The sequence below is a fragment of the Aptenodytes patagonicus genome, chromosome 1, assembly GCF_965638725.1.
Source record: "Aptenodytes patagonicus chromosome 1, bAptPat1.pri.cur, whole genome shotgun sequence".
NCBI lineage: Eukaryota > Metazoa > Chordata > Aves > Sphenisciformes > Spheniscidae > Aptenodytes > Aptenodytes patagonicus.
In genome coordinates, this window is record NC_134949.1 from 124,397,305 (window position 1) to 124,412,693 (window position 15,389).

General features: G+C 36.3%; 1 protein-coding gene across 3 annotated transcripts in view; it reads left to right on the forward strand.

Annotated features, from left to right (window-relative positions):
• Nucleotides 1-15,389, forward strand: part of DYRK1A (dual specificity tyrosine phosphorylation regulated kinase 1A) — a 93,549-nt gene that overhangs the window by 24,114 nt on the left and 54,046 nt on the right. For all 3 annotated transcript variants that reach the window (XM_076354007.1, XM_076353990.1, XM_076353999.1), the window contains exon 2: nt 6,617-6,696. In XM_076354007.1, coding sequence (XP_076210122.1) covers nt 6,687-6,696 — 10 coding nt within the window. In that variant the 5' untranslated portion in view covers nt 6,617-6,686. The remainder of the gene's footprint in view (nt 1-6,616; nt 6,697-15,389) is intronic.

Here is a 15,389-nt window from a genome sequence, read left to right on the forward strand (position 1 = left end):
CAGTACATTTTTTAGAATTTATGCATTTCCTTTTATGAAAAAGGAGAGGTTTAAAAAATTGTATGTTATAAACCAGATATTTCAGAGATTCAGATTGCACTCTGAAGTCTTACTGAATTAATACTGGTGTGACACCATTGTAGGTCCTTCTATGATAAAATTAGTTGCACTTCAATGTTCAGTATTTTGACACCAATACTGGCCTAAGAAGCCCCTTTTTGTCCCAGCTGTTTGTTCCTGCTGCCAGGCTGCTGTGCATCTGTAGTGGATCAGATTAAAGAACTGTTAAGGGATAAAACATAGCGGTCTTTTTTTTTTCTCCTTCTCCCCGTTTTTCCACCTGGGCCAGTTCCCCAGTGCAGTTTGCTAAGTGTCTCTGTAATAGTAGCAGTGTCTCAGCCAAGCAGGTAGTGGTGGAAAGGATACAGGCTGCTTAAGTGGTACTGCGGCTGAAAAATTCTTGCTCAACTGCAACTGTAGTTCTGCCTTTGCCAGGTTTGAATTTGGATGAGAAACTTGGTGATTTCAGTAAAGCTGCTTGTACATGCTTTCACACTTAAAGGATGGGTTCTTGCATCACATGTTGTAAGTTTAGCGTAAGAGCGAAACTAGTCATTCACAGTATATTCTTTTTAGAGGAACTAGTGCTTTTTGGAACACTGAAAATAATTTTACAGTATACAAGAAAAACGATGATAGAGTGTGTTTTGTTTTAGATGTAGTCGTTTCATAAGCATCTCACAAATACTGATCTAGAAACTAGCATAGTCTTCTAGTTTAGCAGTGTGCATTTAAAACTCATTGGGAGTATGAAGTATAATACAAACTCTTAGGATGAATGGTGTATTGGTGAAGTCTAGTATAAACTCAGTTTTGATAATTGTTGTCTTTTCACCCTAACTTGAAAACCAGTCATGTACAAAAATGCCCTCTTCCCAAAATTTTAACGTCCCCTTTCTTAAGCATGGGGTAAACTGACATATGAAGGTGACTGTGCTCATAGTTCTGTTGAATACACAAACTAAACTGAAGAGAGGTATATTATTTTTTCTCACTGAATTATGAATTTTAAAACCTAAAGATAGTCTTAATGTAGTTGCTGACTATTTCAGTGAAAGCATTCAGGTAATAGGTTTTCCATAATACCAAAGCACTTAAACCTGGAGACAGGGATCTATGACTTCTTTGGGAACATGGTAAATGGGATGCTGATCACGAATTACTCGTATTTTGCTTAGTACTCAGTATATTGGCTATCAGGTATAGAAATATGCAGGTGTCCATAAAAGTGGAGGGATATATTGGGTTTTCATGCTGAAACCATATCTGCTTTTAATTTTATGTATGTGATTTTGTGGGTAAACCTGAGATGTACTGAGGTCTGCTTTGTACATTGGATATGTGAAGTAGTCTGATTTTTTTTTTTCTTTTAATTCTCGTGAATTATTTGTTCTATAGAACATCACAGCTGTTAGTCCTAAGTAGAACAGAAGCAGTAAATATGTGTGTGTGTGTGTGTGTTTGGTTTTCAGATGTATGTTAATTTGTACATCTAAACACATGGGATTTTACCTAGTAACAAAAGACATTGTATGTGCTAGGTGCTGTAAGAACAATGATTTTAGAATTCCTCAATTGTGTCTCTCTGGGAACTAGTCCTGGAAGTTGACAATCACTAGCACCCTAATTTATTTATTTATTTATAATTCCGGTAGCATTGGTTGTACTTCACATTTTATTATGCAGTATTTTAAATAAAACACCAAATCTGGTATATTTGTTGAATCTTTTGCCCTGTATGTCTTATGTCAAGCAACATCATTGGTTTTCCATGTGTAGTTTCAAGAGTAAGCTGTTGAGATGCTGAATAACAACAGCTTAAGAAATTGCTATTGTATAGATGTGTATATGTCTAGATCCATTATATTCCAGTATGTTAATAATCTCAATTTAATGGTGTATACCTCAGGATAATTTTCCTAGTAAATAAATAAATATTTTTGCTTCTAAGTAAGTACTTAGATTTCATGTTGCTAGCAACAGGCCTGCCTGCATTCACCAAAGGTCAGTGACCTGAATTATGTTTATCTCTGACAACAGTGTGTGTAGTCATGAGATATGCAGGGATTTCTCTGGTACTTCATCAGTATGACTTTAGAAATTACAAAATAACCTTTTCAGAGAAAAAACTTCCAGAACTATGTTGTGATTAGTTTGCAAAATCTTTCAATTTTTTACTGAAGGTGCCATATTGAATCTTATAATACAGTGATAATGAATAAGGAAAATAAATCTATATATAAAGTGTTTTAATTAGTAAAATGTAAAAAGTAAAACCCTCCCCAGCACACTTCTCTTTTAATTCGAGCTCTTGGGTGTGCTACTGTTGATACTCTGAAAACTCTTATTTAAACTTGTCATGGAAAGAATTCTTCATATATGCTTAAAATTAAAGCAAAATTGTAGTGAAAATGTGGCCTTTCTTTAAAGGTGTTTATGATAGTTGCCTTTAACACTTTGCAAACTTGCACTGGATAGAATTAGATAGAATCTTTTAACTCTAAATGCTTCAAATTAATGCCTATTATATAAACTAAATAGGCAACATATTATATGACTTACATACATGCTTAAGTTTATAAAATAATATAGTTTTAAAAAAAATTAGTCTTACTGCTCTGCTGCATCTAGATTTAGCTGAACTGGCTTCCAGCTGTGCTCATATGTAATAAAATTGTCCCCATTTGCAAAAACTCACAATCTGATTGATATCCAGGCAAACACAAAAAAGAGAAATGGGGGAGAATGATGAAACTTCCTCAGAGAGATGTTAGTAATGGTTTTTGCACTTTATCTTTCAGGTTTTTAGAAGTGTGATAGCTCTGAAACCAACTTTGATTTACAGTGGACCTATTGACAGAAGTTGGGTATTGAGTGTTTTGAAGGAAGGAGTGGATGCTCTTAAGGAACACAGTGGAATAAAACACTAGTCCTCAAAGAGGCTAACAAGCAAACTAGGCTTATGGTGTAAGGAAAAATCAGACACACGTGAAAGCTTTATGTTTTTCGCAATCACCATCTTTATAATATGGTGGAATATAACCTGGGATAGAATGTGCTCAGCATCTTTGGCTTATTTAACTAAACATTTTGTAGTAAAGCTGAACTCTACACTTGAAATTATTCATGAATGTGGAGTGGCTTTGGATAGGTAATCCCATTATCTGTATTTTGAGGAGATCAGAGGAGCATTGTGTGGGTAGGAAAGATGAAAAGTAGAAAGCAACAGTAATTACAATAGGAAATAAAAGCATGAAGTAAAGTTTTAGAATCGTAGCTTCGTACACAGTTTATTTCTAAGAACTGCTCTCTTTGTTTAAATGAAAGACTTCAGCTTTTATTCTTTTGTTTGCTCTACCACTTTCAATAATTTGCTTTTCAACACCTTTCTTGTCGTCTGTTCCTCCCTCTACTCCTTTATTTCCAATTCACTTCTGTTCTATACCAGTAAGTAGATCAAACTGGGTTCTTGAAGCCCAGTAAATGTTATTACTAAGGGGATTCTTCTAGTAATGATCTTGCAGACTGTGTGATGAGTGGGATTTGTTCTTGCCTCCTCTTATAATCAATTTATTATCTAAACCAGGAAGCCCTTGTACAGGCTGTGTAACAGGCCTTTTGGTTTTCAGAACTTGGCAATGCAGAGGACACTCAGTTACTGAGTTTAATGTGTTGGCCCTGCAGCTATTATATGTGATTTGGTTGTACCTATTTAAAAAAAAAAAGTTTAAAATGTTACCCTTTTATGTTGTGCATCTGTGATACTGACTGTTACCATCACAGTAACTCATTGTCTTTGTTCTCTGGTAATGTTTTAAAATTTACTTTTTATGTTGTGGATCCCTTCTTAGAATACAGTGCTACAATAGACACCTGCCTTTCCACTCCGGGTCTTAATTCCATGCTACTTGTCCAGTTCTTCAGAATGTGATAATTCTTGGAGACTTGTAAGGAGACTGCAGAAATGCATTGGTTTGTGATGGGTGCGTTTTGCTGGTTAGCTATGAAGTGGGTGGATGTATTGATTCCCTGTTAATGACTTTATAGTTACATCAGCAACTCTTCCTTATTGCCAGTAGCTCTAACGTCATCTTCTAAATTCTAAAATAATTCAGGTCTGTGTGTGTTACCTTTCCAGTTTGGTTTCTCCTTTCTCACACCTTTGTGCATTCTTTGCAAGATAAATACTTTTTCAGAGTTAGTATTATAAGTGATCTTAAAATATTCTAGATTAATTTCCAATCAGCAAAAAGCATAGCTTCCCATATGTATGAAGTTGCTTTACCGCTTTTACAAAATCAGCTGTGTAATTTCAAGTTCTGTAGCTATAACTTGGTAGTCTCTGTGTTTATTGGATAGTATGTTCTTAGCAACTGATTTCCTCTTCTTAATGGTTTGGAAGAGGGTTGTCGGTCTGTTGCCCACGACAGTGCTGTGTGTTGCTAGCATTGCAGTCAGTTTGATACAACATTAGGCTGTTTTAAAGTGCTGGAGATGTGCTAATGTGCTGCTTTTGGAGCTTACCGTTCCCATTGTAGAGCTGGCAGAAGACAATGTATGAACACTCTACAATCTATTTTGGCTGAAAATCAGCTAGCTTTGCTCAAACTATGTTTGTTGACAGTTTGAACTAAGCTGGCTTAGTATTGAAACTGGCCTTGTACTGATGCAAATGAGAGGTGATCCTTGCTGTATTTGAGCTACAAGGTGGTAAAGACGAGAGTGATGCCTTCAGTCCTTGCAGGTACTACTGGAAAAGGCCTTCTATAATCCTAGTGTCCATAGACACTTTTTTTTTTTTTTAATTGCAGTATCTTGGCCAGAGAGAGCTTCCAAAGTGGGGCTATAGCTCTGTAGCCTTAAGATACCCATGTAGGCTGGACATACCTAGTGCCCCAGGACTTCTGTTGTTTGTTTTTTTAAATCTAGGGACTATTTAGTGTAAATAAGAGAAGAGTTTGCTCTTCCTTCCTTTTTTCTTGTTCTTGAACACAAGTGACTGCCTCTGCTGAGTTTAATGGGACTAAGCTCAGTGCAAGACACTGTGTCTGTGCGATGTGTACACCTAGAATACATACCAGACTGAATCTTTTATCCAAACTGAAGTGATTTCGGCATGAGAGCACCTAGTTTGTAGGATCTTGTGTAGCCTTAGGCAGTACTCATCAGCCTTGCCAAGTTCATGGCTACTGTGGATGTGGCAGTGACATTCTAGGTCTCTGTGGAACTTCAGTATTGAAAAACTAAGGCTGTTGATTCATGGTGTGGGATGGGCAGTTTTCATTTGCCCCCTCCATCTTTTGGAGGCATGACAGCAAGAATTCACCTGCTCATAAAATAGCAATAGAACCGCTGCAACATATATTCCTACGTGTATCACATAAGTAATTCTTCCTTGTCTTCCTGCCACCCCCTTTTGTGTATGTCTGTGTGCGCGTGTCACATTTCCGTGGCACAAGGAAGAAGCCAGTGTAGTGGCAGAAAAGCTAGCTGCACTTAGGGTATATGCGGTGCTTAAACAGTCATTGTTGATGGAGAAATGGAGTGAACTGCAATGTTTTCTGCTCAAATTGCAGTATCCAAGTGCATTTTAGGCTAGACACACTTTCTTGGAGTTACATATATTGGGAGGTGTTTAAATAGTAATAATCTAGACTCTATAGTTTGATCTGTTGGGTAATTTGCAGAAGTTCTCTAAAATTCTCAGTAATTTGTAAGTGGTTTTGATATTTTTGTAGGTTGTAGAGTACCAATAATATTTCGTTGGAGAACAAGTGAAAAGCAAATACTTGAAAAATACTTTGACCAGGGGTTGGTTAGTTGTTGGGTGTTGTGTTTTAGTGGTGGTTTTTTGTTGTTGTTGTTTTGTTTTGGTTTTTTTTTGGCATAATCCCACCATTCTTTTTAACTTCTGTTGGAGACTTCTTCCTAGAAACTCATGTCTTTATATCTCTTTGTCTTGTAGAAAGTTATAATTTTATTTTCTGAGCATATTTTAATTTGGTGTAAGGTGAACCTAATTCAATTTTATGTGAGATGAGGAAAAAATGGACTTGTACATTTATGGATTTATGTGCACTTACAGTTCTATAGTTTGTTGATTTGGTAAAATCCCACAGAAGTTCAGTCGTGTTTTATAAATATTGTCCTGAGTTTCTGTAAAAATCCACATATTTAAGGGCTCTGCAAAGATGGGTAACTAGCAATAATTTCACTTTTGCAGGTTTGAGAAGAGCTTTTTTTGGATGACCTTAATTTTCAGAAATGTTCAATGACAAGTTGAAATTTAAGTTAATCCCTGAAATTTCAACACTTAAATAATTTTTTTCTAACAACAGATGTCAGCAGAAGATAGTCTTTGTAATGTCTGTCTCTACTTCTACTATTGGAAACCTTCATTTTCTGTTGGAACTTCCTTGGTTTAGCTCTGTGGTTATACCTGAGAGCTAGGTTTGAACTAAGCACTATGTGGATCTAGTAGAATGGAGGTTTACATTTTTTTAGGTATCTTACTAGTTTGTATTTACATTTACTTCTTCTTTTCTTCATTTTGCAGTGTTGTTTGCTGCTGGACTCCCCCTGTCCCCCACACCCCCGCAGGATGATATGAGACTTGAAAGAAGACGATGCATACAGGTGATCTTATTTTCAAGGGCTTTTAGAAGGGAAAAACTTTGGTGTTCTTGATCTCCTTTTTGTTTCTATTCCATTCTCTGTACCCCCAAAATTATGTCATTGCAACCTTAGTAGAATATTTAAGGACCTGTGGAATTTTGAAATCTTTCTTTGCCCTTTGAAACTCTTTTGCAGCTGTCCAGGAAGAAAATGGTTTCCCTGAATGGAAATACTGTTTCCAAAGTTTTATGCAAAAAAAGGGTTTGCTTTTAAATATGCTGCCTAAATATACTGCTTTTAGTCTTGTCTTGTTTGTCATACCCCCTTTTAATACCTCCCACTTGCCAACAGGTGTATGTCAGCTGTTTAGTGACACACTATTTCAATCATTCATTAACTTTCTTTTAAAGAAATGTTACGGATCCATCTGAAAAAGAGCATAACAAATTAATAGCTAGGAGTTCATTATGCCTTATCACATGCTTATGTCCAGTTACTGTAAGATTTCTCAAGAACTGAGGATAGGATCTTTGAACATCTTTGAAAGTCACTAGCCATTCTTAAAACTGGTGTTTTAGGAAGTTCTTCCATTTTTTGCTGATCAAAATACTGTAAGTACCTAATGTATTTGCAGATTAAATAGCTTATTTTTAGTGATACTGTTTTGCTGGAAATAAGGTTAATATTTTGACATGAAAAAAGATGATCAGCAAAAGTAGAATAAAATTTAGGTTGTACAGGAGGATTGGTGTAGTTCTTTATACCCGAATGCCCTTATTTAAGCAATGAACAGTTCTGTGACTTATGTTTTGAGGCCTATAACAGTGAAGTACACATAAGAGATCTTTCGTTTGCTTGTTCAGCTTTAAAACCAATGAATCCTTGGGGCTGGAAAAAAAGCTGGATAGATTTACGTATGCATGCAGCTCATCTCCTGATTGACAGTTTTCAGTTGCATCAGCTGTTCATGCATAAACAGCTTTAGAGGGTATATTTACATGGAGTATGTTGGATTAAGGCCAAGATGCTGTAAGTGGATATTTCATTCTGTGAAAACTAAACATTCGTTCATTTCAGTTGAATGTTTGTAAGTTGTATGTTGATAGCTCAAGTAAAACTGGGTCTAAAGAATTCTAAAATTAGGTGGGGCAAAGAAGAGGAGAAAGAAAACATATTGCAAAGGGATATTTCATTTGTTTTAAATATATAAATCTAGAGGAATAGCATTTAAAGTCTCAAAATTGAATCTTTCGATGTCCCATCAAATTTCTGGGGCTCTGTCTAGTAGGCAGTCATTGCAATTGATAACACTGTAGGTCATTTGCTTGTTGCGGTGTAGATTAAAATATAGCCCAACTTAAATATTGAGAAAATGGTTTGAAAGCTTTAAAAGTATTCATCCCACAACTGAAAGGAGAGATAATGACATAAAATAGTACCTTAGGTATCTTACACCGTTTGAGAGAATTAAGTTTCATATTGTAATACATTAATCTGATTTAAAACTTAAGCACTTTCAGTTTTGGTCAGGATTTCTGATGATGGTAAGCTTGTAGAATTACGAGCTTAAAGAATAGAAATGTATACAAGACTTTGAATTCTAAGTAGTAATTCTACCTTCTAAAGCCCAAATTCTTTATTTAGAAGTCCCATGATAAATACAGAGTGAAAAACAGTGGTACCTTGACAAAGACTTTCAGGCTTTTGACGTGTCATGTAAGTTGGAAGTTAGACAAGTAAGATTTATTTGCAGTTTTCTGTTTATTAGGAGAGCCAATGTTAGTATGCTGAGGTTCTGAGAATAAACATGATTTGCATGCCTTAAAATGAAAAAAAAGTACTGTAATTATTTTGTAATGCAGAAACAGCAAGAGTCATATGATGACTCTGCTGATATCTTTCTCAAGTTCAAAGTACCTGGTGAGAGGTCAGGCCAGAAATTGAAAGGCTTTGTGGTTATTGAGGATGGTTCTTTTGCATTTTCAACAAGGCTTGGCTTCTGAGGATGACTGATCTGGGTGACTGATCAGAGATGCCTGGTAATGTCTAAGCTGCCTTTGGCTAAAGGATGAAAGCTTCTATAGGGTAAATAAATTCTTTGTTATAATGGGCATCACTTCATTTCACTGGAAAATGACCTACTCTAAACCCCTAAAATTAACCACAGCATAACTGGGGGAAACAATCCTCTTGAGGAAGAGGATTTTTTCGCTTTTTCTATCTTGGAATACTTGAATTTTAGATCACCACTTAAGCTGAAAACACAGAAATGTATTAAGGTCCGCTGCTTTAAAAAAAAAGGAGAAAATATGAAGAAACAGTGATATTGAATTCTTATTTTGCAATTTGACTAACTAGGAAAACAAATTTGCAGCATGTCTGACTTCTCTTTTTGCCCTGTTCTTAGCACCTATGATATGTAGGACACATTGAGAGAAGGGCACTTTAAAATACTGTTTGGAGGACTGAAAGATTTTCAATAATTGCTTTTTGTCAGTCGCCTTAACTTGTAGATTTTATAGGTTCTATACTGCTTTTCTGTGAAACCCTGTAAAAAGCAAAGCTGGGGGTTCAGCTCATTATAGGAAAAGCTAAATTTATATTTCAGACATGCTTGTGCATTAGAAATGCATGTTGTGATAACAAAGTTAATGCCTTAGAATGTGTTTTGTGATAAATTTTTTTTTTTTTTTTTCCGAATGTGAGTGTTTCTTTTTTACTTCTGTGTACTTTGAAAGCCAGTCTTTCCAGGACATTTTGTGAAAGGAAGGAACCATAAGTGCCAATGCTGTTATTACCATTATGGTTGCAGTTATTATGCTGATAATCATACTAGCAAGTGTTTACTTTTTGTGGTGTAGTAGCATCAAATCTGGGATTGTGCTGTGTACTTACAAGCAAGGATTCATGTTGTGTTTAAAAGTTCATGTTTTCAAAGTGATTGCTACACCTCGTCCTGCACCTGTTAAGTAGAGTATAACTGTGTGGTTGGTTGTTACTTTTTTTCTTCCTCTTTGAGGAGGCTACCTTATAAAAATGGATTGGTTTTATAACAAAGAACTTTCTGGTTTTTGCTTTGATTTTTCTAGTTAGTTGCAGTCTAGGAATATGTAACTAAAAATAATTAGTTGTCTGATCTTTAAGCTTTTGAAGAGCTTACAGCTTCTTGTCTTTTCTTAACCTTTGTAAGAAAAGGACTCATAACTCAGTTGAGAGTATAAAGGAAGAGTATAGCTCTACTAAACCAAAAGTACAAGTTCCAGAAGGATCCATTCCTTAACACCCCATGCTGATCCTCTCAGAGGAGATTAACTGGTAACAGTTATTGTTGAAGTATTGTTCTTGAAAGCAGAAGGGAAGGAAAAAGAGTCTGCGTGTTCTGAACTGCTTTTTGATGATGATGCACTTTATATTAAAACAGAACAGATATCTCTTCCTGATTCAGATCTTCCACAAGACCACTGAACAACATTGTTTGGGACATTTCTGTGTACTAAGGGCAGCATGGAAACAGGGTAACTGTTACCAGTTATGTCTTAAATAGACACATACAGTATATAAATATTACAGTATTTTTGTCTAACTTGTATGCCTGTATAAACTGATCCAGAGGTTTGATCATGTAAAATCATTAAAAAGAAGTGTGGGGTGGTTATTTTATCTTTAATTGTGTGGTAGAATTTATCATGTATTAACTTTATTTTTTTAACACATTCACATTTTCATGGGTAGACTTGAATGTAGAAAACAGATCAAAATAATAGTTACATCAAATTCTTCTCTTCATCATGAAAATACAGTGCATGCATCAGAGATGTTGAGAACCAAGCAAGTGATATAAAATTTGAAAATGGTGTATTCAAGTTTGGTAAAACATTGGAAGTGATCATATTGCTCTTAACTTTACCAAAATACTGTTCATGTTTGGAAAAGAAAAAAAAAAAGCCATTCTAATACTACTCAATAAGAGTAGTGCAAGCACAATGAAATAGTAAATACTTGCATAGATACTTGCCTCCCCCCCCCCCGCTGCATTGCTTATTAAAATATAACAAATGCAGAGTAAAGACTTCTGCAAAGTTCTTGGATTGGGTTGAATTTATAGTCTTGCAAGTGTTCAGGTGTTAGTTTTATGTAAGAGTAGAATGAAAATTTAGAATTGGGCCATGTCTCTCAAGTCTCATATTCCTAATATTTTAGCTACTGATTTCATTGAGCCTGTAGCTATTTTGAAGATTGGTTTTTTTTTATATCAGTAGTAAAAAAACAAACCAAAGCAAAAAAAACCCACTGTTATTCTGTAGTCAGAAAAAAATGTGTCCAATATTGCTGCTCTGTATTTTGAAGTTCATCTGTATTACGTTATGCCAGATCTGCTGATATGCCTTTGAACTAGTTTGTTGAGAGCTACTTTAAGTTTTACCAGGGAATTCCAGAAACTTACTGGGGCATCACCTTTTTATCAGTTACCTGTATCTTCTTGTGGAAATGACTGTACTATCTATGGTTCCACTTAAGTAATTGCATACCTGGAGTGTCTTTTGCGAGATGTATGTTGTTGGCATAAAACCAGAACTGGGTTGTAAAGGAACAAACATTTGGCCCATGTGCTAATTCCATACTGAAGCATGGTATGGGCTGGTTCCAGTTTTGTTTCTGGTTGGTGACTTTCATTCCAATTAGACTGATTCTGTCCGTCAGTAACTTGTTCACATATTTGACTGTATCATTACAGGCAGTTTTTGTTGGTTATTCAGGTCTTGGCTGGGCAGATAAACAGAAGTTTAACATAAACAGAAGATACCAAGAAAATAACGTAAGAGATGAGGTTGCTCATTAGTAGTGGAAGTTTTAAATATAGATAGCTAATGAGCACTTCGCATGAATAAGAATGCTTTTAGGGTTAACCACTGTTTTTGCACAGATAACTCCCTTTGCAGGAGTTGTTCCTGCTGTCTTTCTGGCTGTTAGTTTTTTGTCAGCAGTTGTGAGAAAGCAGCCAGGAATGAGTCGAACACGGTTGCTTACTGAAGGACAACAGTTATCATATTGAAAGTGGAAGTTCTGCTTTTCAGCGATGGAGTCATTGACCTCAATGAATGATAACCTTGAAGTCAAGAGACTAGATTAATGCTCTACTTTCTGTATTTGAGATCAGAAATTTGAAAACCTGGACAGCTAAAGTTAGATTCCTGCATCCATATTTAAAAAGAAGTTGCCTATTTAAAAGAAAAGGGATTTTTTTTTTCCCCCCTCCTCCAAAATTGCTTAGTACCTGTCATATTGAAGATTTAAGTTTTCGGCCTCAGTCCTCATCTAAGAGGAAACAAATGACAAAAATCCTGTTCCAGGGTTTTGGCATGGAAGTATAGCCTGGTGGAGAATGCTACTTTTCTTATTCGGGAGCAGACTGAAGCATCTAAACCAGAAAAATCTTTGGAGGCCTCTGTTTTTATTTAATTTGCTTCCTCTTAAGAGAGAGCAACTCTCTTCCTCTTAAGAGAGATGGGTGTGAATTCCTGCAGAAAGCCCTGTTAGTAGTTGTCTAGGTTTTTTTCATGTCTGGAAGTTTCATTTGTGTTTTGCAGCAAAAGTAATTGAAATATTCTTTCTTAGGCTGTTCATAAGAGTGCTCAGTGGGGCTCACAGTGGGGCTCACAGCAGTTTGTTTTATCAGGAGGGCAGGGAGAGCTGGGGGGCGGGGATGCAGAGCTCCAGCCACTGCAACCAAGTCTCCCTCTCCTGTGTTGGCAGAGTTGAGATGATGTCAGCTCAGGGGACCATCGAGATAGGAGATTCAGAGGAGCTTTGCACTTTCAAAAGCATTACGTTGCTGCATAATACTTGAAATAAAAGTATCTTAAAGATACACATCTGTAGTTTTAATATTTTGGAAAAGTAATTTCTATTCATTTCATATCCTGATTTATGTGGTCCTCTTTTAAAAACTTTTTTTGAGGTAACTTTCAACAAAGTGTTAAGTGATGAGGATGTTTCTTTTTAATGAACAGTAGAGCTCCAGCAGCTATATTGTGAGGCTGAGATTTATTTCTGTTACCTACTTCTAAGAGCAAAGACTCACTTAGACTTGAGAAAAATTTGATTTTGAACAAAAAATTCAAATTCAGATTAAGAATTACAATCTTAACTCTTATTAAAAATATTATACATTTCCAGAATTATTGGTCAGTCCACTGAAAATGCCTGAGATCTACAATGAACATAACACTACAAATACAGAGTCTTTCTTACAGCCCTTAAAGTCATCAAATGAGCAGCTGTAATGAAAAAGCCCCTGTGGTGTCAGAGTATTCAGTCTGTGAATGAGAAGTAAAGGTTCTCTTGGGTAACGCAGTAATAGGATGGCTAGACTGCATTTAGAGCTGCTAATATAGTCTCGGCATTGTGTTATATCATGTTGACTTACTGGCTCAGGTGTTTGCTAGTGTGAGCATTCCTGTCTTATGCATCATATGGTATAGCAGACAGCTTGCTTTGTCCTGTTTTGTGTGCTTCTGGTAGCAAACTGTGTTCACGGAGTGATACTGTTTGCCTGGGTTGGGAGGATTTTGAGTGAAGTTAAGAGTAGGGATGGGCTTTGAAGTAAATCTTAGCCCTATGCTTCTTGGGGGAAGGCCATTGGTTTGTATCTAGAGGAAGCTTCTTCCCTTGAACCCAGCAACGGGCAACACTAGTTCAGGAGCTTGCCCTTTACAGCTTTCTAAGAATCACATCTGAAGTCTTGCATTCCTAAAGTACATCTTAGGGTGCAAATCTTTCATTGCACACAGCAATAGCTTTTTTGGATTTGCTATCTGTGGAGACAGAATACCCTAAATTCATCAGTTTTGACCAGCCCTAGCACTAAACAAGCTTAATAGTGGCTTAACTTAAACACGCACCACTTTAGTTCCTTAGCATCTCCTATGTAGAATCCATAAGCAGGGGAATAAATGTTTGTAGGAGGCATCCTATTTTATAAATCATGCAGTCAGATGTAAATGACCTCTCCTTCCATCCCTGAACAGTTATATTCTTTTGGGGTTAGGTTTTAAGATACAGAGAGAGAGAGGCCATAGGATGGCTCTCTTAACTCAGCCAGTCCTGAGTACTTGATAGTTCTTGGTAGGAATTCTGTTCTTTATCAGGTAGGTGGGGTGCAAGAGCTATGCAAATATTGTTCATAAATCTTGCTGAAATTGGACATTATGATTTCTTAAAAACTGTTATTTTCTCTGTTTCTCGTCAGCCTGCTGTTTCCTATTCAGTTCAATTCATCCCTTGATATATGTTTTTTAATATGTTTATATTAAATGCTATTGCAGACAGTGGTGACCACACGTTCTGTTAGCTTGATGTCTAACTGGTGTGCCAAGCTGGTATATTACCAGCTTGTCAAAGCAACATATGATACGCTAAGACTTGATTATGGAGTTTTTTGCTTAGTTATACGTAGAGGAGTAAGTGTTCCTCTCACCAGGTTTTATGTTAGTTTCCATGTCTTAATACAGAATCAACTATCCATGCTTACTAGCTTGGATATTTCCATAAGACAACTTCAGGACATCCTTGTCAGCCGTTTTATGTCACTAGATGCAGTTCAGACATAATCTAAGTGGGTCTAGTTAAAACCTTTTGTACTAAGGAACGTAATTAAGCTTGGAAAATGTCATAAAACTGAGAATGTTTCAGTTCTCAGATTTTCATCTTGACACTCTATTCTCAAAAATACGTATTTGTTGATAGGCTGTTATGGACAATGATTAGATTAGAGAGCAAGAAACAATCATTTGTTTTTATGAGTGGTGGTGAGACATCAAATTTGCAGTTTTGACCTTTCAGTTATCCTGGCAACAGTGGATAATACGCAGCACAACATAGATTGATCAACCAAAGTGATATTCTGAAGCCTTGTTTCTGAGGCCCAGCATTTGATTGATACTTACCTCTAACTCCTGTTGACATTTTGCTGAGTTAAGTACCTAAATATCTTTGAAGATCTAGATTTTACTATATTCCAGATAGAGGAGGCAGCTGTTGAACATATTTGCTATAAAGGTGGAACAGGTGGCAGCAGTTTTGTTCTAGACATAGAAGAGAGATTTGTTCTTGATTTCCTCCTCCCCCTTGGAAATCTATTAGTGCCTCTGTTTTCCTAACAAATTGGTTATTAAGGGTCCCTTAAAAAACTGAGGATACAAGCATAGTATTAAGTTCTACTTGTACTGGTTAGTTCTGGTTCTTCGAACTGGTTTCTTTTTTGCATACTCCTGACTTCTATTTCATTGTCTTATTGATTCCACTTTGTGTATGAACAAAGAATCCAACCTAAAGTTTGGTACACCACCCAACACTGTTACCTTGTCTCACAGTGTCTTTACTAACATCACGTAGAATTTTCATATTCGTGCACCTTGCCTATTTGAGGTCAATATCTTGGAGTGAACTTGCCACTTGTTTGCACTACCTCTGAAATGTAATGTAGAAGGATTGATAGATGTGCTCTGCCAGGAAATGAAGTAGAAGGATCGTGTTTGCAAAGGTGGGTGAAGCTGATTTCATTCTTAACCTGGTTTGTGGACACAAGCGATGTTTTACCTGGTTATGTAGGCAGTAAGGCGTTTGAATAGAGAAGAAGCATTGTAATATTGTGATTATAGTCCACAGTTCCTCAGGCCTGTCTCGCCATTCCAGTGGAATAAATAACCGTTTCT